The sequence below is a fragment of the Xenopus laevis genome, chromosome 2L (assembly GCF_017654675.1).
Source record: "Xenopus laevis strain J_2021 chromosome 2L, Xenopus_laevis_v10.1, whole genome shotgun sequence".
NCBI classification, from domain to species: Eukaryota; Metazoa; Chordata; class Amphibia; order Anura; family Pipidae; genus Xenopus; species Xenopus laevis.
Window position 1 is genome coordinate 180503151 of NC_054373.1, and position 23878 is coordinate 180527028.

Sequence of the window (23878 nt, forward strand, 5' to 3'; positions counted from 1 at the left end):
ACTTGCCCCTTGCTTCCTTCTGAGGCGGTTTCCCTTTAAGTTAACATTTAGTATGTAATAAAATGGCTCATTCTAAGAAACTTTTTGATTGGTCTTTATTTTTTTATAGTTTGTGAATTATTTGCCTTCTTTTCAGCTTTCAAATGGGGTCACTGACCCCCATCTAGAAACAAATGCTCTGTAATGCTACAAATGTATTCTTATTGCTATTTTTTATTCCTCATCTTTCCGTTCAGGCCTCTCCTATTCAAATCAGTGCATGGTTGCTAGGGGAATTTGGGCCCTAGCAACCAGATGGCTGAATTTGAAATATGGAGAGCTGCTGAATAAAAAGCTAAATAAGTCAAAAACCACAAAAAAAAAAAAAAAATGAAAAACCATTGCAAATTGTCTCAGAATATCACTCTCTACATCAAACTAACAGTTTGTTTAAAGGTGAACAACCCCAGTACCTTTCCCCCTCCAGCACATAGAGAGTCAGAGTATGTCTCCCATTATATACCCAGGTTTACTTATAATTCCCACACAGCATTGTGGGACTTGTAGTTAAGGTTTGACACCCCTTGGTTCACCTTCTAGTTGTAAGCTCTTGTGCTCAGGGCACCCTTTCTTCTACGTTACTGCATTATATTTGCAGGTGGGTGTGAGTTTATATGGCAGCAGATTAAATGATAATAATTCTAAAAAGGGGAAACAGTTCATGAGAAAACAGGAAACAAACTTTCTATCTGTTTGTGCCAAAAACTCTCTGGTCATGACCCATTGTTTCTTGATATTGCATTGGACTTCCCATGAACCCCGGGGATAATGTTGGCATACATATATATCACACCCAACCCAGGGGGCCCACACAGAACCACTGAAATAATTAGCAAAAATCACTCGTCTTTTGGATTAAAGGGGAAGTATGCCCCATTTCAGTGCTGTCCCACTTATGGGCACCTTATTGTTCCATACACAGTTCAGGGCCAGAAAGAAGTTGGGAGGATAGTGATGTTTTGACCATGATCACTTTACAAGGCACGTCCCTCTTCTAGAGGTCCCTCCCACACACAATGGAAAAAAATGGCAGTTCCTACCCATATTTTTAAATACAAATATTCAGAAAAGAACTGTTCTGGGCACACAATAATCTATTACAATGTATAAAATTGCCTTACAAATGTTTGATATTTTTCCATTGACAGAATATAAAGAGTCCATGTTGGAACTGGTCTTGTAGGGCCCACCAGAGAACCCTAGGGCCACTCTCACAGCAGTTAGAAATAAATAGTGCCAAACAGTATTGGTTTTTATATGAATCAAGGATGGACATAAAATAGACTGATGGAATTGTCCTAGGCTGTGACCCACTAAGACACGGATCCACTGGGATATTCCCTGGTGCCAGTCTGACCCAGTAAAGACCCAAACATTTTACTTGTAGAAAGAAAATTATTGCTTTATAATAGATAAAGATATTTTCTCACTTTCTCTTGAATTTTCTTAGTCCGGATGCCATAGACCAGGGGATTAAGCATGGGGGGTATGAGGAGGTAGAAGTTGGCCAACAAGATGTGAGTGTGGTGAGGAACGTTCTTCCCAAACCTGTGCACCAAGGAAGAGGTAAGGATAGGAACATAGAATGTTAGAATGGCACAGACATGGGATACACAAGTGCTGAAGGCTTTGAGTCCTGCGGTGGCAGTCAAGCTCTGCAGAGCCCTCAGAATCTTTATGTAGGACAATAAAATGAGCAAAGAGTCCATGGCTAGTACCAGGAACCCAAAAGCCATGCCTACATGGTCATTGAGGGAAACATCTTGACAGGCAAGTCCAACCACTGCCATGTGCTCACAGTATGAGTGGAGAATGATGTTACTTCTGTAGGAAGAAAGACTCTTGGCCAGAAGAGGCAGAGGTAGGAAATAAATAATTCCACGTATAACGACTAAAACACTGGTTTTGATGATCATCCCAGTGGTCAGGACGACTCTATACCTAAGTGGATTGCATATGGCAACATATCGATCAAAAGCCATGGCCACGAAGATACCAGACTCAATGGAAGAGAATGCATGGAGAAGAAACATCTGGAAGAGGCACATATGGTAGGATATCTCATGGGAGTTGGACCAGAAGATACTAAGCAGCTTTGGCATGGTGGAATTTGCCAGAACCAAGTCAATGATGGACAACACAGTGAAGAAGATATACATGGGCTGATGGAGACTAACCTCCGATATAATGATCTGAAGGACTACAAGGTTCCCAACAACTGCAATAAGGAATATGGAGAAGAACGGGATGGAGATCCAGATGTGGAAGGGTTCCAATCCAGGAATTCCCAGCAGAGAGAAAGTAGTGGGGTGGAAGCAGGTCTTATTGTCTGATGTCATGGTGGGCTCCAACAGAGATCTGTCTAGGATAATGAAAACGAATCAATTGAGGACTGATTAAATTGTGTTTATATATGTCTGTTCATGTGATTTTGGGTAAAGATGGGAAGATCTAAAATAGTGATTTATAATAAACAAACTTATGGGACTATTCTTGCTAAATTGTGCTTAGTACAGGGAATACCTATGCTGCCATAGTTTTATGGGATCTCTCTGTACAGACTATGAGCAAACTTAGGGCTGTTCTGCTTGAATTGTGCTAGCTTATAGGGAATACCTATGCTGCAGCCTTGAACTAGGGGCTGTTTCTGCTGAATTGTGGCTTAGTATAGGGGAATACCTATGCTGCCATAGTTTAATGGGATCCTCTCTGTACAGACTATGAGCAAACTTAGGGGACTGTTCCTGCTGAATTGTGCTTAGTACAGTGAATACCTATGCTGCCATAGTTTTATGGTATCTCTCTGTACAGACTATGAGCACATTTAGGGGGCTGTTCCTCATTCGAAAGCTGGAAAGAGTCAGAAGAAGGCAAAAAATTAAAAAATATAAAAAATAAATAATGAAATGTTGCCTAGAATTAGCCATTCTATAACATACTAAAAGTTAACTTAAAGGTGAACCACCCATTTAATGAGATGACAGTGTGATGAATGTACAGAGACTGCTGTTTCTATGAATGACACAGTGTGACTCCTGCGAGTGCCCGTCTCCCCTCCCCCATTACACAATCCTGGTGCTTAGAAATAAAATTTGCCCATTTACACAGCAGTGACCCTTCCCACCTCCACTTACCATAATGCTGATTGTGCCCATTCAGTGGCTCCCACATTGTGCCTGACATGGTGCCACGGCTATTTATGGGTGCTGCTGGGGTGCCCCTGGGAATGGCTGTGCTGCTAAATGTGCTAAAGTCTTGCTCTCTCTGTGCCGTGACTGTAATGTACCTGCTGCTGCTGCTGGAAATCAATTAAAGGCCAATTATACTGACACTGGCGCCTCAGAGAGCTCTAATTACCCCCCATTGGGCTTAGATCTATCATCATCATCATCATCGTTTAGCAACCAGTCACGTAGCTTGGAGCAATGAGATGTAAACTTCCCAACTCTGCCCCAATACATGTACTCATCAAGCTGCTCGTTAACGCTTCTAATGATCTGCTCCTAATTAACTCCTTAATTTCCTCCTCACATATAATAACATTCATTGCTGAAGGGACACAGAAGGGCACACATTGTTTAGGGTGGATTTAGAATTGTGCCCCATTAAATTAATTTGGGGTTTGAGTACAGACTGGGGGATCCCTACACATATCATACATAGTTATTTGTCTATCAGCGCACCCCACTTATACCTCAGTCACAGCCCCTCAATTTCCCTTTATATTAGTTATGTGAGAAAACCTCGACCTGCACCTGCACCCACCTGTCTTCCCCCCTCCATTTATAGACCCCGCCCCACCGATGATGTAACAAAAGAGGCGGGTCAGACGCAAGTCTATAACAAAAGCCTAAAGTGCGGGTATGGGGCACTACATCACTTCTTTATATGTCATCTGCACCCCACATTCATTCTTCCATTGGCAATAGAGAAATGCTCAGTGTATTAGTGTAATTACTGTTTATTTGCAAGTCAGTAACATACATGTCATCGGAGCTAGTTTTACAGCAGGTCTAGTAACCTATAGCAACCAATCAGCAAGTAGAGTATACTGATCACAAGTATGATTGGTAACTATGGGTTAGTAAATCAGATTAACCTCTTTTATTAACCTATAGTCTCCTTATGTCTCCCTTGGGTGCGTGATGTGCAGTGAACCCAACACTGGCGGAATCCGTGGCACCAGCCCAAAATAAACTGGCAGGGGTGGCACCAAAATGACATCTATGACGGCTGCAAACACGGCTTTTATTAATTTACTCCACAGGTAATTGTCCAATCGCTTCAGGGGGAAGAACAAGTCAATGGGGGCAGAAGGTAAGTGAGAGCTGCAGTTTTGTATTAGTTACTGATAGGAGCTGATGGGGTTAAATTCAGCAGTAACTATATTCTGGAATCTCACTAGAATTTCATTATAGGCTTTGCTTGGGAAAAAAATGGGGGTTTCGAACCCCAAAAAAAATTGAAAATGCCATTATTAGAATTTCTTAATTGTTTTGCACTCGAATAAATGCAGGAAAAATGCTGACGCCTTCCCTTTGACTTTAATGCATTTGGAGGATTGTTATTGGACGGTTGTCATTTAAGCAACATGGGTCAGTTCTAGGGACGGGCGAATAAGTTCGCTGAAAATGTCTGTGTTTCGCCAGAAGCTAATTAATTGGTGAAACTGCGCCAAAAATTCGTCAAAATTATTCAGACGCCCATTGACTTCAATGCGTTTCGCAAATTGTTCGCCATCCTGAATTTTTCAGCAAAGTGAAACTGCACAGATCCGCCCATCAGTTTCAGCCATGGTTAGTCACTAAGGCAATTCAGAATAATATTCCTGGCTGGATGCCCCACCATAAGGAGGCGCTATAGAACAGTAACTCACTGCAGGAGAGAGCTCAGTTCACTAAGTTACAACAATTAACTTTACTATTTACTTTTGCCCATAATGTAGAACCCACCATAAACTGATCACATAGGGGGCAGTACCGATTGGGTTTAGTCCCCCTTCCTCAATGTATCTTAAATGTTTACATATGACTCCGGAGCAGAACCCTTATGGGCTGGAAGTGGATTTTTTGCAATAAACTATCCTTGTTCTATTGGATTTACACCTCTCCTTTCATTAAACCTGGCCTTGTGCTTCATGGTTATACCTTCAGCTTCATCACCATGAGAGGGTCTCTCCTCCTCTGAGAACCCACAGCAGCCCCTCATTGCAGCCCCTAAACATCTTCAGCTCCTGCTGTATAATAGAAATAATAGAAATAATAGAAATAATAGAAAATAGAAATAGAAATAATAGAAATAATAGAAATAATAGAAACGGGAATATATGGATGTGCTGAGAATCCCTGGCACTGGCTCTGCCCATTACATGTGCCCAGTATATAATGAATAAGTGACATGAATATCATCACTATTGGGGTCTCTTAGTACCTGTTATCCAGAATGCTTGAGACCTGGAGGTTTCCAGATAAGGGATCTTTCCGTAGTTTGGATCTTCATACCTTAAGTGTACTAGAAAATCATATAAACATTAAATAAACCCAATAAGCTGGGTTTGCTTCCAATAAGGATTAATTATATCTTAGTTGAGATCAAATTCAAGGTACAGGTATGGGACCTGTCATCCAGGATGCTCGGGACCTGGGGTTTTCCAGATAATGGATCTTTCTGTTATTTGGATCTTCATACCTTGTCTACTAGAAAATCGTGTTTACATGAAATAAACCCAATAGGCTGGTTTTGCCAAAAATAAGGATGAATTATATCTTAGTTGGAATCAAGTACAAGCTACTGTTTTATCAAATGGCGCAGTCCTTGGTCACAGACTGTGTTGTCAACATGTTGCGGAACTCCATTCTGGACCCTACTGTTTTATTATTACAGAGAATTTATTATAATGGAGTCTATGGGAGACAGCCTCCCCGTAATTCAGAGCTTTCTGGATAATGGGTTTCCGGATAACAGATCCCATACCCGTACAATGACACCCCCTCCCACCCCGGTACTAGTATTTTTTCATTCAGTTGTGAGTGAATTGGCACCACAAACAAGTTGTGTGAGCCCTTGAGCATAGGCCATATAACTATATTTAGCCAGTTATACTGCCATAAAGACTTTTATAGAGCAATTGCCCCTGCCCATTAAATGAAGGTGATATGAAGGCTCTTCCTTTTAGTCCCCCTCCACTGAGTGTGAGTGCAGGTTGGGCCTTTGGCTCCTCCACTGAGTGTTAGTGCAGGTTGGGTCTTTGGTTCCTCCACTGAGTGTGAGTGCAGGTTGGGCATTTGGCTCCTCCACTGAGTATGAGTGCAGACTGGGCCTTTGGCTCCTCCACTGAGTGTGAGTGCAGGCCAGGTCCTCGGCTCCTGTAAATCCAGTGCAGGTAGTACCAGGCACAGTCCCCCCCACACTGTAAGTACAGAGGAAAAACAAGGATGTAACTACTAAACACATGGACACAGGGGTATCTGAGCCTCCTCTCATTGAGGTCACAGCACCCACAGAGGGTGAGCATTAACCTTCCCCATGTGTAGAAAGGTCTCGAAGAATCATATTGCACCCCTGTCTCCACTTCAAATTCCGGGACTGGAAGGTTCTAACTCCCCTTTCAAATCTGAGCCTTCATCAGCCCATGCCACTGCCAGCCTCCTATCTGCCAGTCTCCTATCTGCCAGTCTCCTATCTGCCAGTCTCCTATCTGCCAGCCTCCTATCTGCCAGCCTCAAGGAGTTGGGGATCCATTGGTTGAACAACCAGGAAATTTATATATATATATATTGTGGGCTGCCTCCTATTCTGCTTCCATTTGTCATTGAATCTGCCATCCTCATTGCCAAGATACATTGGAATATTGCACCGCTGGCACTAACACTCCAATTGCCTCTTTAGAGTCACTGCTGTGTGGCAATAATCAGGGTGGTGGTATCAATGACTTCTCTTCCCAATTTGGAGGCTGCCGTATTGTACAGAAACCTTGTACTTTTTACCATAGCTTTAGCAAAGTTGGCACAGACTAGCATTAAGTAATACGATCAGAAACTGCATCTCAATGACATCTGGTGACATCATCCATGACATCATGAACGCTGGCCTAAAACAACAACTTGCTTTATTCATTTGTCCCCCACTAGAAGCAAACCCCAGTGTTTGGATTGAACAGTTGTGAGTCTAATTCCTCCTGATTTCCTTTACTGAATGGGAACTGGAAGGATGAATTAAAGGGCAACTAATGCTGTAAATGTGATGCCCGTAGCTTGGCTGGGCTACCTTATGGTTCAGTGCCACAGCCTGGGAGATCACCAGTTCAAGGAGCTGAGATTTCAGTACAAAGCCCACCTTGTTGTCATATCAAACACAGGGCCCTACATACCATTGGGCATTGGGCACATGATCTGGCAGATCCCCCTCTTTCCATGGGGTCACAAGCCCACAGTAAATGTACAGCTTTTTCCCATGCGGATCAAATGGAATCATTTTGTCGCATCTCTGCACTACGGGCCCCCACTTAAGCTGCATCATTTTCCCATGCGCCTGAGCAGCTGATTTATATAACGTTTCCCTCTTGTCATTGGGCTGAGAGGGTCACTCACTGTTTATTAAATCCAAATTCTCTCCCTTTGTTTAGTCTGCAGTTTGCCCCTTTCCTGCCCCAAACTCCCATAAATCCTCAGCTTCAAGCTTCAGTGTTGATCCCCTTAAAGTCCCACATGGGAACAAGGGACAAGTAAACAGTGAACTTGAATAAATGTAGATGGGATGCGCTTACCCGCCTCACACTCACTGATACAATGATGATTAAAATAACAGGCAATCATTTTGGGACCCCTGTGTTAGAGTGTACAATTCCCCTTTAAAGGGCAAATCTCTAGCTATGGAACTCCATTGGTTATACCTTCATACAGGGGCCACCAATACAGGTTACAATACAGGACAGATTTTTATTCAAAAAAACATTCCAGAATTTATCCAGACTTAAGTTTTAATCATTCTTCCTGCTCCTCCTGCTCATTTACTTTCCCATTAATTAATACCCCAAATATCCTTTAGCCAATATCAGATGTTTGTGTTGGAGCCCATTGGAGCACCACCATTTGCTCAGGCCCATTTCCCCAAAACAAGGCAACAGAAATATGAAAATAGGGGGGCAGTTTGTCAACCCTCAAGAATTTGTCATTTACTCGTATGCCTACAGTTTTGTAGCCTCTTCCCTAACCACAGATGTGGCCACATGATCTCATATAAGAATGGTGGTGTTCACAATTGAGATACCATCATTAAAAAGACTTCTCATGACTTGAGGTACCAGTTTATTTTAATCTTGTACTTCCTTAAAGTGTTTCCTGTGAAAGAAGATCCCACCTATTCACTTTCAGGTTTATTCTTAGGCCAATGGCACATGAGGTGGTTTGACCACCATCAAAGGCAGCCCCACAGTCCATTAATCTTGACAGTGCTTAAGATATACATATACATTATTTTTATTGTTATTCATTTCCACCAAACTTCCCAAAATTCTCAGCTGGACTATTAGAAAACTTGGCCACATCTTTAGTGGTCTGATGAGTGATGTTCTTGAGATGATATCAGCTAATTAGTGTTCCACATACATCAAAGACTAAAGTTCTACTAACACGCTGAGACACCACAAATCTGCCAAAATCAACTGTTTTCGGTCAAACCCACTTTTTTATATGGTCATCGTTTGGTACGATGCAAATTCAAGAGGATTGCATGACCCAAACAATAAAGTGTCATTGGCTGATGACTATTTAGAGGTCACTGTCCAACCTTCATTGGATAAATATCCAACCAATAAGATTTCAAAGCTAGCGAAACCCTATGATTATTACAAAAGTTCTGTTGTTTTCTCCACTACAGGTCCCCGCCGGTTTTGATCCAGTGTTTCTTGCTGCAGAATATTTTTCTCAGTCTAGAGCGGATTTCCTTTGTTTTTATGCCATAAACGATGGGGTTTATGACAGGAGGCACCAAGAGGTAGACATTACCAAAGAAAATATGTAATGTTGGGAAAACCTCATTTATTCCAAACCTGTGCACCACCGACAGGCCGATGAGAGGGATATAATAGACTAGCACGGCACATATATGGGCTGCACAAGTGCTAAACGCCTTAAGACTGGCCTCTTCCACAAGGTCAACCACCGCTCTGATGATCAACAAGTAGGACAAGGCGATGAATAAGGAATCAATTCCCATGATGGACAGGATAATAAACAGTCCATACACCACGTTGACCTTATTATCTGCGGAAGTCAACTTCATGAGCTCCTGGTGTAAGCAGTAGGAATGAGTAAGAACATTGTTTTCACAGAAGGGTAGTCTCTTGATGAGTAGGGGGATAGGGATCATGACCAGAGCTCCCCTGAGTAGAATGATAAGGCTGATTTTGATGATTGTTTCCTCAGTGAAAACGGAAGAGTATCTAAGGGGGTGACAGATGGCCACATAACGGTCCACAGCCATGGCCACTAAGATCCCAGACTCCAGTGCCGAGAGGAAATGAATGAAAAACATCTGAAGTAGGCATGAATCAAAGAAGATCTCAGTTGAGTTAAACCAGAAGATACCCAGCATTCTGGGCATGGTGGTGTTGGCTAAGAGAAGGTCAATGACAGAGAGCATGCAAAGGAATATATACATGGGCTCACGGAGATCCTCTTCCACCTTGATGATGTAAAGAATGATACAGTTCCCGAAGATGGCCACGAGGTACATGAGGAACAGGGGGAACCCGACCCAGAATTGATCTTGCAGGTGAGGAATCCCGGTGAGGATGAAACTGGTGCTGGAGTTGGATGCATTAAATATACACATGATCTCTGTCCAATATGGCGTCTTTCAGGGAACTGTCATAGTCTGAAAGGAAGAAGTAGATTGCAGTTAATTCAATGTATTTTTGTTAAATAAAACATTTGGGGTTATTTATTATGCAAATGTGTCCACCATAAAAGGCCAGGCCCAGAGACAAGCAGTATCAGCCAGCTACACCTAATAACATGCAAATTTTATGGGGAAAATGTAAAAACTACAAAAAAAATTTACCTCTGCACTTTGCTCCTTTCTGTTAAATGAGGCGGCAAGAATTCAGCTTTAAAGGGCAATAGATTTGGTTTATTGAATCAACATGAGTCAGAGCCACAAACTGGGCCACTTGCTGTGAGTAAATGGGTAACAAGCTTGTTGTAACCGGACTCCAAGGACACAATATTTGCCTGTAAACACCCATCACTACGAGGAAAGTCACTTTGAAACTGTAATTTGCCACTTATAGCCTCTGTACCCGCTGCACCTCTGTCTATGGACTCATTGATGTGCTGTGTGTTTGAGGCAGTGTTTGGGTAGGATTTTGGGGGTAGTGTTTGTGTCTTGGGGTGGAGGTGAGTGTGGGAATGTGTTATCCCAACACAAGGAGCACCTACAGCTGCACATTGGGAGCCCAGTATTGAGAGCGAGACCTTGATGATATTTGTGGGAGGGGGTCAGTGGCAGGAGGGTTACACCATGCGTTACAGAATTTGTCTTAAACTTAACATTTAGGCTCAGTCTGGTGACCCCCCAAAATCTACTTGCCCCATGTGAGTAACTTTCACTGATATCTCTGATGAGCCAATGGCTTTGGGTTTTATTTGTAGCCCATTGCCCACAGTACGGCACTTTTCCATATGACAGGTACTCGCTGCACCTAGTTGGGGGCTGAAGGTTGGAGGCTAAGCGTACCCCCCACCCGCTCAAGAAGCCCTGAATTCATAAGGGCACATGGGACCTGTGGCTAGAGGCACCAAAAGGTGGGGGGTATGTGGAACATGGCTGTTTGTGCCTTTTATTTGCCCTTTACATCATGCTCCCTGCCAGTAAATTACCCCTATGGTTATTGAAGTTAAGTACCATCTTTAGTGCCCAATCACATGATGTCTCTGGCTTCTGCCTACTGCCCAGCACTCAACCTTTATACCAGTGATCCCCAACCAGTAGCTTGTGACCACCTTGTAGCTCCCCGACCCCTTGGATGTTCTCTCAGTGGCCCCAAAGCAGGAGCTTATATTTCAATTCCAGGTTTGGAGGCAAGTTTTGGTTACATAAAAACCAGATGTACTGCCAAACAGAAGCTCCTGTAGCTGCCAGTCCACATAGGGGCAACCAATAGGCAATCACATCTCCCCCAGGAACACTTTTCATGCATGTGTTGCTCCCCAACTCTTTTTACATCTGAATGTTGCTCACAGGTGAAAAAGCTTGGGGATCCCTGCTCTATACCTTGCCCAGCAGTGCCCTTTCACAATCAGAGTGCAACCAACTTCACCAACACTTAAGCCCACTCAATACTTTCCCACCTGCATTACTGCAACTCTCTCCCTGCCATGTGGATCGTCGCTGGACCATTCAGAACACAGGTGCCCTGATTGAATTTTCATCTTCTCATTTCCCTGTTCTTAGATTGATAACTCCTGGGACCCAAGGTCCCTAATTTCTGCCTTGCCTTCTGCAGAGAATGGGACAATTCTATAGACAAAGCCAAAATCATTTACCTTTTGCCTCCTGCGTGTTCCTGTTCCACATTCGGTGCCTCTCAAACTCCCGTGTGCTATTGTCAGGGGCTGCTGATCCTCCCTCACCCCAATATCTGTAGAAGGGAATGAAGATGAATGACAGAAGAAGATGGGCCCCACATGTATCTTCTCTACCAGCATGAACACATGGAACCAGAGCTGAGGGGCCACACTAGAAATCCAATGAGAACCTTGGAGAAGTCTGTCCGTCCTGCAGGTTCATCACTTACTAAAAGTTAAGCCCAGGGAATCATGGGAAGAGAATGTTTATTGCTGAGCTATAAAATCCAGATGAGAAGCAGCGGCGCAACTCTGTTTATGTTATGAAGCCTCCGAAAGCAGAACTAGCTGGTTGGGCCATAAACATCTGATAGGGAAAGATTTTACTGGGAAATTCAGATAAGGCTGGCAGCCCTCCAGCATGTCGTACGCTTGGCCTTCAGCCCAGGGAAAACTGCTCATCACATACACACTATGTTATCTTCTTACTCACTATGTAATCTCCTTACTCACTATGTTATCTCCTTACTCACTACTCACCTGTCCACAGCCCTGACCAAAGGCCCATTATACCCTGTCCTGCTCCACCTCCAGTGTCGGACTGGGAAAAAACCCGGTGGGCCCCGGGCTCTTGTGGGCCCCGCCGGCCCAGATCCGCTACGTAGTTTGGATGCGCGACCCCACTTTGTCGGGGGTCGCGTTAGAATAGAGGATCTGCGCATGCGCACAAAGCTATTGCTGCGCGCGTGCGCACAAACGCGGCGCCGCGTGCACGCGCACTGGTCCAATGAAGCACGCCGGATTGGCAGCGGGGGCCGGAGCAGGGCCCTGGGGCAGTAGCCCCGGTGGGCCTGAAGCCCCCCAGTCCGACCCTGTCCACCTCTGTCTCCGCAACTCTGTTGCATCATTTGTATATTTACCATTGTCAACTCTGAGTATCAATCATGTATTATAAGGGATAATGTACCCCCTACTGTAAATGATAAGGATATTAGAAGTCACTGAGGGGTTGTTCTGTGACCATATAAAGACACAAGGCTGCAGACTGAGTTATACAGGGAACTCTGAGTATCACTCATGTATTATAAGGGATAATGTACCCCCTACTGTAAATGATAAGGATATTAGAAGTCACTGAGGGGTTGTTCTGTGACCATATAAAGGCACAAGGCTGCAGGCTGAATTATACAGGGAACTCTGAGTATCACTCATGTATTATAAGGGATAATGTACCCCCTACTGTAAATGATAAGGATATTAGAAGTCACTGAGGGGTTGTTCTGTGACCATATAAAGGCACAAGGCTGCAGCCTGAGTTATACAGGGAACTCTGAGTATCACTCATGTATTATAAGGGATAATGTACCCCCTACTGTAAATGATAAGGATATTAGAAGTCATTGAGGGGTTGTTATGTGACCATATAAAGGCACACGGCTGCAGGCTGAGTTATACAAGGAAATCTGAGTATCACTCATGTATTATAAGGGATTTTATACCCCCTACTGTAAATGATAAGGATATTAGAAGTCCCTGAGAGGTTATATGACCATATAAAGGCATAAGGATGCAAGCTGAGTTATATAGGGAATTCTGAGTATCACTCATGTATTATAAGGGATAATGTACCCCCTACTGTAAATGATAAGGATACTAGAAGTCACTGAACTGAATGTACACAGTTAGATAAGAAGTTATAATTCAGGACATACAATTACTTTCCGGTGCAGTTATTGTGCAGGATCTATAAGGCGCTGGTCACTTTCTCACTTGTTCAATGTTCCCCATAAGGTTACGTTTGTGCTTAGGGACTCGGAAAGGCTGAGATTTATTGCTGTTTAATGAATATTTATTCCCTAGAGAGAGGCAGAAGGGGAGGGTGCAGGGTAGACTCAGGGGTGTCTGGGTGAGTGGAGCTCGGAGTCGGGTGCAGTTGTGCAGCTGGGAGTTGTCATAACAAAATATTAATGTGAGAAAAAAAGACTAAAAGTTGTAAAAATGTCCAACATTACAGGAAAAACACAGCCGAGACCTGAGATCTATTTATAACTAATTTTTCCCAATGTGATGTTTCTCTGTATATTTGCACGATCAGACTGGGAGTTCCCAGCACCCCTGAAAAGGGAACATAAACCTAGTGTTCCTTTTAAATGTGAATTTTTAAAGTGACAGTACATGTAACAATAGGGATTGGTTGCACTAGATACTGTAGGTACCTAATATATAGAGACAGACACTGGACAAGTTTTAGTTTCAGTCACTTTATATAATGCAGGAAAGACCTAGGGGCAGATTTACTAAAGGTCGAAATGGCGAACAGGCACAGGTGTCATTTTGCTAGCGAAAGAGACTGTCGCTAGCGTTCGTTCTCTATCACCAGGCAACTGGTAACTTCAAGCATTTGCACCAACATTTATAATAAAGTCCATGCAACTTTAAATTTCCCGCCGTATGCAAATTGACCTAACCGCAAGATCACTAGCGAATTTGTGATAGGCACAAACGAACGCTAGCGCATCTTTGCTATGAAATGCTCGCACTGCCGAAGTAACGCTAGCAAAAAGTCGCCATCGTTCCGTGCCCGGGGCACAACTTCATATATTAGTGAATTTGAGTAGTGGTAGCGAATTTGTGCCTGGCGAAGTGGTGCGATGTGTGCGAATCGGTCGCTGGCGACAATTTGATCTTTAGTGAATTTGCCCCCTAGTTTTAGGTTGAATGTAGCAGCACAGTATCCGTATGTACAAAGGTCATACGAATTTACTGCTGAGAGGCAATCAGAATGGAAGAAAATTAGAAGAGCTGCAGCTGCCCAGAAAAACTAAGTGCAGCTCTTCCTTCTTGCCCATTGCAACTGGGTAGATTCTCATTTAATGATATTTTAGTGACGTTGGCCACATTCTGACAGTTTCACATACAGGTGCCATATAGGGGGCCCCCATATTATAACCCATTGGGCACTTACCTGCCGGCACCGTCTCCCTGGTGTAACTGGCTGGGAATGAGATGTTGGCACCTGTTTGCTCCTTCATGCACTCAGCCACCTTCCCAGGCTGGGGAATATATAGGAAATGCTGGAGATCCTTCTGGGAGCAGAGAAGTGCTGGGAATGTCATTGAGCCAAGGAGCTGAGGAGCAATGGGGATTAGCAGGAGGGAGGGTGGAAAGCATGAGGGAGGATCGAGCTGATACCCCTGAGTGGGACTGGAATCTCCGCTGCGTGTGCCCAGGGAAAGGGGCCACAGATGGGCGGGGGCAGAAGTCTATTTTATTATTGTGGGTGCTGGTACCAGCAGGATTTTACGTGGGTATAAAACAGTGAAATATTTCTTCTCTATTCCGTAATGTAAATATTATTCTCCCTTTCTCCCAAGTGTCTGCAACTCCCGTCACGCTGCCAAATGCATCTCACTCTCCGGCCCATTCCCCCCCAAACTTTGCCTTTTTTTGGGCCAATGCACTGAGGGAATCTCTGAGCCCAGGACTCATTAGCTTGTGGCATATATAAATGCTGCTGGGGTCCCTTATTGAGGCTCATATTATATATATCCAATCTGCAGTTAAACTGCAACTCCCAGCATGACCTGACAGCCTTCAGCCACAACATCCTATCCTAGATCATGGAAACCACTTGGCTTGATTATTATGCAGCATTTCATATAAGGATGAGGAGAGTGTATTAGGGCTGGGCCCCATCACAGCTTTCGGATCACTTCCCTCTCCTAGTTGTGTCTATCACAGGACTCTCCTGCCTGCAGGGCTGTAAAGCTTATACCTGTGTGAGGCCATGAATTCTCTCTACAAGAGAAAGAACAGGGAGGGAGGCTCGGTGTTGGGGGAGAACGTAGAGCAAGTGGCAAATATTTATCGGAAAGTGGAAATTGCCCCCCCCCCAAAGCATCTGTGACTCCACGAACGTGCAGAGATCTGTTGCCCTTTGGTACCACCCAGTAGCCCAACCCTGTATGTCAGGCCGCTGAGCCTACCAACCAATTAACGAGGTGTACAAATTGGCCGCCGGCGCCCCAGAATTGGACGGCGATCCCTCCCGACCCCCTCCTGACTCCCCAGACCCCCCCCCGGGCCTTGCAAAAAAAGGTTGGGGACCGCTGCTGTACGTCAGCAGATCAGCACAAAGTTTAGGTTCCCTGCGAGGGAGTAAAACTGCCATTATCCAAGGATAATCCCTCTGGAGAGGGAGAGAATAGTTGCCTGATCAGGTATAATGGTAGGAAGCAGGACAAATGCGAGGCAGTAACTATGACTGCAAAGTGCTTTTATTGGGGAACATTGCACCACTAGTGCACCATTAGGGGTGCAGTTTTCCCCAATAAAAGCACTTTGCAGTCATAGTTACTGCCTCGGATTTGCCCTACTTCCTACCATTATACATGATAGTGTCATTTTGGGGTGTGGACACAGGACCCCCCTGCAGGAGAATCCACCTACAATCGATAATGGTGAGCTACAATATAGCTTTTGATTGCTATGGATACAACATGTATATCTCTAATTACATTATGTACTGTGTCTTTAAACTGATCATGTGACCACCAGAGCTTTACTGTCACTGAATATTCACTATGATGGTTTTCCAGAAAGCACTGTATTATATAATGAATGGATGTGATCTCATCTGTATATTTCTGCACAGTTTTTCCATTGGTGGATCCGTACCTGCTTCTGAGACTCCAAATATAGTTTAATTTTTTTCTACATCTGAAGGGAGTAAAATGTATTTATTTTTAGTTGTAATATTGGTGTGCTGACAGCGAGCAGATAAGCTATTGTTTCTCCTTGTCAATGTAACTGGAGGAGTCATGGCCAGACTTGGGTGCTATGCTTATATCTACCACTAGGTGGGACATGGGAGCATTTTTAGGAATGCAGGTGTCAGGGAGCTGTTAACCCTTTCCATTGTTCTACTGATGGGCTACTGGGGGGGGTGACATCATTACAACTTGCAGTGCAGCAGTATAGGAACTGAAGTTTATCAGAAGTCACATGGCTGAAGTCAGCTGGGACACTAAGAACATGTTTAGCCCATGTGAAATTTTCAACATTTTGAAAAATGTATTTCAATCCAGGGTTCTGCTGGATCAGCATAATTAACTGATGCATTTGGTAAAAACAGTACAGAATCCTTATAATGTATGTATGTCTTTAATTCCCCTAGTGTCACTAAATAAACACAGCTGCACCCTAACCCCAAATTATTCCTTTAAAACTTCTGGAGGCAGAATCCCATTTATTTACTTATTTATTATTATTATTATTAATATATTATTATTATTATTATTATTATTATTATTATCATTAACAACAATACTAGCCCCATAAAGCCAAGTTTCCCCTATATATAAGTGCTGCCCTCCTGTGGCAGAAAAGCAGAAATTATGAAAGGTCCAAATAGAACTGAATTAAACATCTGGGTATTTCTATGGGAGTAACTGAACAGCTGAGTATTTGGTTTGGAAAGACTCTGGAATGTGCAAAACCTTTTTTAATAAACATATATTGTAATAATTGCTGAAAATATTTTTTTTATAAACAGGCTCCTCACAAACAGGTTAAAAAAGAAGACCCAAGAGCTTGCAGTCTAAGAAGGCATGAAAGTCAGAGAAGACACCAGCAGAGGGCAGCAATGAGCTGTTCAGTCTGTCTCCCTCTAATTGTTGTTGGACTACATCTCCCAGTATGCAAAGACTGCCAGGGGATGCTGGGAGTTGTAGTTTTAACAACAGTTGGAAGCCTTAAGGTTTGATATCACTGACCTATTTACCATCTGCCCATTGCCTCTGGGGAGGGGGTAAATAGTTATTAAAACTACAACTCTCACCTGGCTATACTTCAAGATCCGCTCATTTGGTGAGTTCCCCAAATAAGTGTATCTCATCCCAATGTGGACACAAATAGGTTGGGCCTTATCAGATTGAGCCAGTTGTTTGGCCCCAGGGCCACTAGTCTGATCCAAGGGAGGCCTACAGAACCCATTGGGAGAGAAGAGCATAAACATACCAATGTGCTCCTCACCCAACAGAGATGCCTGATACATCTGGGCCATTTTCACCCAAATATCAGTTGGTCAGGTCATTTGAAGGGCCCAATACATGGCCCAATAAGCTTTACATGAACAAATGTCAGAAGCTGATCCGTGGTTCTGGCCCAGTGAGTGGAACACCACGGCTCTGCAGTATGGGAGCTGGAACAGATTTAGCACTGATGGGGTGATGAAGGTGGGGCAGGGGGGCTGGGACAGTTAACATGCCCAGAGAGTGTTTAGTTCCCCTTTAAATCCAACACAAGTCTGTGACAAAAACAAGACCCACATTTCACCATTGATGTACAGATGAAGCCATCGGGATTTCCCATATTGTCTCACCGTGTGCAGACAGTATAGTTTAGTGCTGAGTCCTGCCTCTAGAGGGTGCTAGAGTTTTTTCTGATGGACTCAGGCCATTGCTCTCTAACACCACCTAGAGGCAGGAATTAGCACTAAACAATGGTGTCTAAACACTATGGGAAATGCCAATGGCTTTATCAACCTATAAAGTAAATATTCACGAGCCAGTCATACTTTAATTACTGCAATCCCATTGGCTTGGACCTCAACCCTCCTTTTTCTAAAGAGCTGAACCATCTTCTGGCGGATTTGCTTGGTGTTGACGCTGTAAATCACAGGGTTGATGACGGGGGGCAGGAGGAGATAGACATCAGCCATGATGATAGCAAGGAGATGGGAGACATGGGTGCCCACCCTGTGCAGGACTGACAGGCCTATGAGGGGGATGTAGAAGAGCAAGACGGCGCACATATGGGCCACACAGGTGCTGAAGGCTTTTAGCCGAGCGTCGTTGGCTTTCATCTTGAGCACAGCCTGGAGAATCAGTCCGTAGGAGATCAGGATGAACATGGAGTCCACACCCTTAGTCATGAGCACGGCCAACAGCCCATAGACACTATTGATTGTGGTATCAGCACATGCCAAGCGTATGACGTCCTGGTGCAGGCAGTATGAGTGGGACAGCACCCGACTCTTGCAAAATGGAAAGCGCCTGGTGAGGAAGGGGATAGGGAAGACCACGCACACCCCCCGTATCACTATCACCAGCCCCATCCAGCCAGTGGCTGAGCTGGTAAGGATAGAGGCGTACCTCAATGGGTCACAGATAGCAATGAGCCGATCCACCGCCATCGCCACCAGCACCCCCGACTCCATGGCGGCAAATGTGTGCAGGAAATACATCTGGGTGAGGCAGAGCTCGCTGTAGATCTCATTGTAGTTGAAGCAAAAGATGCTGAGCATTGTGGGTAATGTAGTCAGTGACACCCCAACGTCAGTCATGGCCAGCATGGCGAGCAGCATGAACATTGGCTGGTGGAGGCCTCGCTCCATTCTAATGAGGAAGAGGATAGTGCAGTTCCCAAAAAAAGCAGTGGCATAAAGAACGCAGAGCAGAGGGGCAAACCATTGCTGGTGATCTCCCAGTTCTGGAATTCCACTCAGGATGAAGGTCCAGGACATGTTGGCGGGAGCTGCCATACTGTCATTGGGTAGAGTTACCTGGGAAGGAGCAACCGCATCAGTGGGAAATACCAGGACTCAGTATGGAGACAGTGTTATGTCCTCATGTCTGTGCAGCCAGCTGAGGGGCATTGGAATTCCGCTACTTTTTGCAAGGTCTGGCTGGCCCTGGGTGGAAGCAATAGGATAAACAGGGACACAATTAAAATTATAAATTAATTTCTGCAAAAAGAAGGGATTTGGAATAAAACTAAAGTTCAAGTTCTGTAGCAGCGGTGTCAGGCAGGGGCCACAAAGCCCAGGGACAGGAAATTAATGTAAATTGTGATTGTATAAAGTGTAAAAGTGTATAGTGTAATAATGTATAGTGTAATAGACTAGTGTAATAGGGTATAGTGTAATAGTGTAATAGTGTATAGTATAATAGTGTATAGTATAATAGTGTATAGTGTAATAGTGTATAGCCTAATAGCGTAATAGTGTAATAGTGTAATAGTGTAATAGTGTAATAATGTATAGTGTAATATGGTAAAGTGTAATAGTGTATAGTGTAATAGTGTAATAGTGTATAGCCTAATAGCGTAATAGTGTATAGTGTAATAATGTAATAATGTAATAATGTATAGTGTAATAGTGTAATAGTGTAATAGTGTAATAATGTATAGTGTAATAGTCAGCCCCGATTCTCACTAAGGAGCCGCCTGAGGCGGCTCCTGCAATGCCGCCCCCCCCTCACCAACTTACGTGTCGGGAGGGGAGACAGAAACACTATTGCGGAGAGCGCAATTGCGCTCTCTCGCAATAGTACAGCCGAATTTCAGCTCTTAAAGGTGCAGGAGCGGCTTTTTGCCACCCCTGGAATCCTTTCAGGCGCTGCCGCCTGAGGCGAGCGGCTCAGCTCGCCTCATTGGCGGCGCGCCCCTGGTAATAGTGTAATAATGTATAGTGTAATAGACTAGTGTAATAGGGTAAAGTGTAATAGTGTATAGCCTAATAGCGTAATAGTGTATAGTGTAATAGTGTATAGTGTAATAGTGTATAGTGTAATAGTGTATAACCGAATAGCGTAATAGTGTATAGTGCAATAGTGTAATAGTGTATAGTGTAATAGTGTATAGTGTAATAGCGTAATAGCGTAATAGTGTATAGTGTAATAGTGTATAGTGTAATAGTGTATAGCCTAATAGCGTAATAGTGTATAGTGCAATAGTGTAATAGTGTATATTGTAAAAGTGTAATAGTGTATAGTGTAATAGTGTAATAGTGTAATAGTGTAATAGTGTAATAGTGTAATAGTGTAATAATGTATAGTGTAATAGTGTAATAGTGTAATAATGTATAGTGTAATAGTGTAATAGTGTAATAGTGTAATAATGTATAGTGTAATAGTGTAATAGTGTAATAATGTATAGTGTAATAGTGTAATAGTGTAATAATGTATAGTGTAATAGTGTATAGTGTAATAGTGTATAGTGTAATAGTGTATAGTGTAATAGTGTATAGCCTAATAGCGTAATAGTGTATAGTGCAATAGTGTAATAGTGTATAGTGTAAAAGTGTAATAGTGTATAGTGTAATAGTGTAATAGTGTAATAATGTATAGTGTAATAGTGTAATAGTGTAATAGTGTAATAATGTATAGTGTAATAGTGTAATAGTGTAATAATGTATAGTGTAATAGTGTAATAGTGTAATAATGTATAGTGTAATAGTGTAATAGTGTAATAATGTATAGTGTAATAGTTTATAGTGTAATTGTTTAATTGTGTAATTGTGTAATAGTGTAAAAGTGTATAGTTGGGGTGATTCTGGCCTTTGTTCTACCCTGAGGGAGCCCCCCTTTGGAGCAGGTTGAGGTGCAACTGAGGATCTGATTTAAAAAACAGTATTTTAACTGAACAACCTCCACAACATACATGCTTTGACTAAAACCAACCAACTATTGTCGTGGCAACAGTTGCAAGACTCTTACAAAGCCCCTCAATCTGAATATTACCGATACCTGCAAATCAGAACTACATATCTTCCCTTTGGCCTGACAAAAAATTTCCTAATCCCACCATGTTTGAGAAAATGTGTTTACAAATACTCCCACGGGAGAAGGCTCTTTCTGCGTTATATGACCACTTGATTCACCTGGTTCCTATTAAGGACCTACGTTTTATTCAACTATGGGAAAAAGATTTGCGTATCTGCATGGAGGCAGATCAATGGATTGATATCATTAACGACAATATACATTGCTCGGTGAACATTTCCATTCAGGAAACCTCCCAGAAGGTACTACACCAATGGTATATGGTCCCCTCTACATTGGCAAGGTGGTACCCTACTTGCTCCCCCCTGTGCTTTCGGAACTGTGGCCGCCACGGTTCGTTTCTACATGTGTGGTGGGAATGCCCCAAAGCAGTCCGATTCTGGATACGAATATACACAATGATTACAAATGTGACAGGACTTTCGCTTAAGAAAGACCCGGGGGAAGCATTGATCAATAAGAGAATCCCAAGGACTAACAAATTCACCAGGAAATTGTTAACACATATTTTCTCTGCCTCCAAGCAGGTCATCGCTGCAGCCTGGAAGTCTCCCATCCTGGACTTTCCTGAGGTTAAAAGGAGGCTGGATATTGTCCTCATCCTAGAGAAATTGACTAGCTACACGAACGGTTCGCAGAAATCTTTCCACAAAGTCTGGTCCCCCTGGTTGTCCTACCGAAATATTTCCTCAACCTAATTTCTTTTGCATGTCCTCCCACTCTGACTCAGGGGAATCCCTAAATTTTCTTGCCCAATGCTGTCCCAGTTAGTGCAGAGATGTTGACAGTACTCACAAGTGTTATAGGCAACTGTTTATTCAGTTCTTGGTTTACTTTTGCTTATTTCTTTTCTCTTACTCCTTTTTCTGTTTCTTTTCCTTTTCTTTTTGTTTAATTTTCTTGTCAGCTACTTGGGCTACTCTACTATACTACTCAGGAATACATGTTATGTACTTATGTGCCATGATACTACTGCAGCCTGGGGATTGTCCAGTACCTGCAGATTCTGAGTTTGACTATGTGCCAATTTTTGCTACCTGCTGATATTTGAAAATAAAAATTTTAAATACAAAAAAAAAACAGTATTTTAGGGCTTTAGCACACACACAGATTCGGGGAGATTTATTCACCTAGCAACTAATCGCCTCTTCTTCGGGGGGTGACAATCTCCCCGAACTGCCTTCTCCCTGCCTATTAAAATGAAAAAACGCCTGCGGCAATGCACTCGCGACGCTTCGATTTCCGAAGTTGCCCAAAGTTTCCTCATGAGGCAACTTCGGGTGACTTAGGAAATCGAAGCGCTATTACACTATAAACTATTAGCAGGCAGAAGGCAGGGAGAAGGCAGTTCGGGAAGATTGTCGCCCCGAAGAAGAAGCGATAAGTCGCCAGGCGACTAAATCTCCCCGTATCTGCCCGTGTGCTAAGTTACTAGGGGTGGCTTTTTGTTGCCCCTGGTAACCCCTGCAGCACCTCAGACTGTTGTTGCCTAGCATCTTGAAAATAGTGTTAAAATGTGGTCACATCTACTGAAGTTACACAAAAGGTCTGGAAAAGTTAAAGAAAGAGACAATCAAGTTAATGAAGTGACTGAATGAGAAACAGGAGGACAGGAATAGTCTGAATCCCATAATGATATCAGGTATTTATTCTCTTTTTTAGAAGAGTTGCTAAGGATTCATTGCCCCCCCACCTGTATTGGATGGGCGACTTATGTACTAAAGACTCACAGCCAAGTGTTCAGTTACAATGAGTGAATCCAGTCCAACAAACACTGGATCCAATAACCACAGTGATTCCAGTTGGCACCAAACGTGATTAGAATTTTCTGTGTTTATTCCAAAATCTCCTGCTGCATCAATGGAATTTCCCTGACAAAACTGATAAGCGAAACGCGTTGGGCACCGAGCAAAGCAGGAACCTGCAACCGGGGGCGCACGGAAATGGCCGGATCAAGAGGGGTCCTGGAACTCAAGCGCCGAATTCAATTGTATGTGAGTGGGAATTCTGGGAATGTGCCGTAGCCCCGGTGGGCCCTGGGCCTCCATGTCTGACTCTGCTGGGCTTGAATCTGTCACCATTGATCTGGTTTCTATGGAAACAGGTGCATTTTAGGGAGCAGTTTGTGGCCAGTATAAAAGTATCCAGAACAGGTTTGGGAAGAGAACCCCCTGCCGCATGGGGGGAAATGCACAGACTCAGGATGATGAGTTTAAAGGGCAAGTCAAGCCCAAAATCAAAATGTGCCCAATAAAAGAAAACATTATTCTAAGCAACTTTGCATTGTACATTTATTACAAATTTTCTATGCTTTTTACGTTATTTGTATTGCTATTGAAAGCAGTGTCTGTCCCTTTCTATTCTCTGCACTGCTGGTTCAGACTGTTGATACAATGAAAGACAAGGCAGATAATTAAAGGGGTGTTTTACCTTTAAGGTAACTTTTATTATGTTATAGAACAGCCAATTCTTAGAAACTTTTCATTATTTATTTTTTAAAGTTTTATAGTTATTTGCCTTCTGACTCTTTGCAGCTTTCAAATGGGCATCGCTGACCCCATCTAAAAACACAAATGCTCTGTAAGGCTACAAATGTATTATTATTGTTACTTTTTATTCCTCATCTTTCTATTCAGGCCTCTCCTATTCGTTTTCCAGTCTCTTATTCACATCAGTGCATGGTTGCTAGGGGAATTTGGACCTTAGCAA

At 43.3% G+C, this 23878-nt stretch overlaps 3 protein-coding genes across 4 annotated transcripts; all 3 read right to left on the minus strand.

The window, feature by feature from the left end:
- Window positions 1-387: 387 nt before the first annotated feature.
- LOC108708776 (olfactory receptor 52M1-like) lies at window positions 388-3782 on the minus strand. Of its 2 annotated transcripts, none has more exons than XM_041582749.1 (2): window positions 3174-3782; window positions 388-2397 (listed from the first exon to the last, which is right to left on the minus strand). In XM_041582749.1, the coding sequence occupies exon 2, from the start codon at window positions 2376-2378 to the stop codon at window positions 1443-1445; it is 936 nt and encodes a 311-aa protein (XP_041438683.1). In that variant the 5' UTR covers window positions 2379-2397; window positions 3174-3782; the 3' UTR covers window positions 388-1442. The 2 variants fall into 2 exon arrangements, with proteins under 2 accessions (XP_041438683.1, XP_041438682.1); XM_041582748.1 differs by having other exon boundaries at window positions 388-2401.
- A 4252-nt stretch (window positions 3783-8034) lies between these two features.
- On the minus strand, window positions 8035-11918 carry or51e1.L (olfactory receptor family 51 subfamily E member 1 L homeolog). The gene is made up of 2 exons (XM_018245749.2): window positions 11586-11918; window positions 8035-9915 (listed from the first exon to the last, which is right to left on the minus strand). The coding sequence occupies exon 2, from the start codon at window positions 9871-9873 to the stop codon at window positions 8911-8913; it is 963 nt and encodes a 320-aa protein (XP_018101238.2). The 5' UTR covers window positions 9874-9915; window positions 11586-11918; the 3' UTR covers window positions 8035-8910.
- Window positions 11919-18177: 6259 nt separating this feature from the next.
- or51g2.L (olfactory receptor family 51 subfamily G member 2 L homeolog) lies at window positions 18178-19149 on the minus strand. The gene has a single exon (XM_018245587.2). It carries the CDS (start codon window positions 19147-19149, stop codon window positions 18178-18180), a length of 972 nt encoding a protein of 323 aa, XP_018101076.2.
- Window positions 19150-23878: the final 4729 nt, after the last annotated feature.

What these genes read in the sequence shown, in the direction of transcription:
- LOC108708776 (XM_041582748.1), bottom strand. Translation starts at nt 3,222, where the DNA reads ATGTCAGGCACAATGTGGGAGCCACTGAATGGGCACAATCAGCATTAT. An exon ending in TGGGCACAATCAGCATTATG is followed by an intron (nt 2,402 to 3,173) that starts GTAAGTGGAGGT and finishes TCATTATCCTAG; the next exon opens with ACAGATCTCTGTTGGAGCCC.
- or51e1.L (XM_018245749.2), bottom strand. Translation starts at nt 9,873, where the DNA reads ATGTGTATATTTAATGCATCCAACTCCAGCACCAGTTTCATCCTCACC.
- or51g2.L (XM_018245587.2), bottom strand. Translation starts at nt 19,149, where the DNA reads ATGGCAGCTCCCGCCAACATGTCCTGGACCTTCATCCTGAGTGGAATT.